The 2,213-nt window shown below is 43.9% G+C and overlaps 1 protein-coding gene across 14 annotated transcripts in view; it reads left to right on the forward strand.

Annotated features, from left to right (window-relative positions):
• The window catches only part of Plcb4 (phospholipase C beta 4), a 368,815-nt gene that overhangs the window by 354,705 nt on the left and 11,897 nt on the right, over positions 1-2,213 (forward strand). For all 14 annotated transcript variants that reach the window (XM_029535870.1, XM_029535879.1, XM_029535877.1 and 11 more), the window contains one exon: positions 1,055-1,156. In XM_029535870.1, coding sequence (XP_029391730.1) covers positions 1,055-1,156 — 102 coding nt within the window. The remainder of the gene's footprint in view (positions 1-1,054; positions 1,157-2,213) is intronic.

The raw sequence follows: 2,213 nt of genomic DNA on the forward strand, positions 1-2,213 counted from the left end.
CTGCATCCTTGGGTGATCAACAGCAGTATGGAAATGTAAGCTGAATAAACCCTTTTCTCCCCAACTTGCTTCTTGGTCATGATGTTTGTCCAGGAATAGAAACCCTGACTAAGACAAGTGGGTATTTGTAAGTGTTCTTGCTTAAAGGAAAAGAAGGAAGGGTAAGGGGGCTGATCGGTCACTTTACAAAGAAATCATGGGAAACTCTGCGAGCAGTTGCTTTGGGTCCAGAGTCTCTCAGTGTCCTGCTGATGAGATGTAAAGTGGCTGACTAAAGCTTCATTTTAGCATTGCCCATCTCTCTTGATGTAGAGTAAACCACTGAACTTAGGTAACCAGCATCCTCGCCTGTACATTGCAGGCAAAAACGTAAGGGGATGGCTATAAGTTAAAAATTATTTGTAATTGCATCATTTGAATATTCCAAACTATGTGCCTTTATTGTCTACACAGGTGAATCAAAGATAGACAAGTCCATTATACATACCTGTGCACTTACACAATGATTAGTCACCTGTCAATACATACAGGTCTATTTCCTGTACTTACTTGAAACTCTATAGCTCCCCTCATGTCTCTGGGTTGTTGGTCTGCAGGAAGGTCACTTGTGAAGGTTAGAGCGTCCTGTCTTTCCCATCTCGCTGGGTCCCAGACAGTGCATGATAAAGCTGGACATCTGTGCTTTTTTATTTGTTTGGTTTTGTTTTTGAGCAAATACGGCATCCGTTCACCAGCCATGATGCATGCTTCCACTAGATGGCACTACCTTCCTCAGCTATCTCCATTCACCTGAGCCTGTCAGTTATGTAAAGAATGTGAACCTAGTCCTATGGTTACACATTGTATTGAGGTTTTTATCTTTCATGTTACAAATCATAAAGGCACTCTTTAGGAGTGTGGCACAAAGAGCCATACATTCGCATTGCTGTACCCTCTTAGCAAACATCAAAACTCCATCTGTCCGCTCACTGACCTTCAACGGTAGTCTCTCTCTGGACTCTTAACTCTCCTCTGTATGCCTCTACATTTATTTATTTTTATCTCTATTTCATAGGGAAAGCAAGGAGATGAGAGCCCATCAGGCTAAGATTTCTATGGAAAATAGCAAGGCCATCAGTCAAGACAAATCTATCAAGAATAAGGCAGAACGTGAAAGGTAAGTGTGAGGGTGCTCACTAGTGAGCGGTAAGTGTGAGAGTGCTCACTGGGACTGTCTAGGTTACTGGGAACCAGTGTCAGCAACATTTGGTTTTGTGAACTCGGCATAGATCTGAGATATTAACACTGCGGTTCTAAGAGTTCTGTTAGTACAGTTTCTATGGAAGTCAATTATTACTGCAATAGTAGAGTAGTTTCTGATGTTTTCCTGATAACTGCCGCTGGTAAATGTATTTGCATTCACACAACATATTACAAACCTGACAATAATTGATGTAATTCTTTAGCATCCCTCCTCCCGTCGTTCTGCAAACTTCTCTCCAGCTCCGGTGTCAGCGCGTCCTGGGTGAGATGGATCTGAACATCAGGAAGGCTTCCTCCAGCCTTGATTTGCTGCCTTTGTCAATAGGAACTATCTGTACAGCTTCCACATAGATTTTTTTCTAGTTTGTCCTCAGTTTAGTGGGCTTTCTAGAAAAAGAAACCGAGGCAGGAATCCAGGAGGACGTCAGACAAGGCGGGGTGGGACCAGACCTGCTGTGGTAAGGCTGTGATTCTTGGTGCAGTTGGACTTTACCACAGCTGGTGAAGGGGACCTGAGGCAGAGCTGCAGCCATGCTGCTGACAAGGGGGCGTTGCCAGTGACCACAGATAACAGTCACCCTTCATGATCCATCTCTAAGGACCCAAAGCCGTCTATTCTACAAATAGAAGACTAGGCAGAGCTGAGGGGAACAATGGATATCTGGGCTCCTGCTCACAAAGAGATGGTATCTAGTGACGGCTAGGTCCACTGAAAGACTGGTTTCTGCTCTACAAAACACAGAATTCAGATTAGCCCTTGGGGACCAAAGAGTAAAGTGAGTTTAGAATTTCAGACTCATGCATCATTCCATGAAGCATGGGCTGCTAGAAGACTCTGCAGCCCAAAGGTGGGACCTTCTGTGCTTCAGCTCCGGCTTCTTGGCCTTCTGGGATGCTCAGTGGATACTGATGTTTTAGGCAGGACCACATCAGTTGTATTTATTTTTTGCAGTTTTTTTTTTTTTTTTTTT

Source organism: Mus pahari, chromosome 3, assembly GCF_900095145.1.
Source record: "Mus pahari chromosome 3, PAHARI_EIJ_v1.1, whole genome shotgun sequence".
Taxonomy (NCBI): domain Eukaryota; kingdom Metazoa; phylum Chordata; class Mammalia; order Rodentia; family Muridae; genus Mus; species Mus pahari.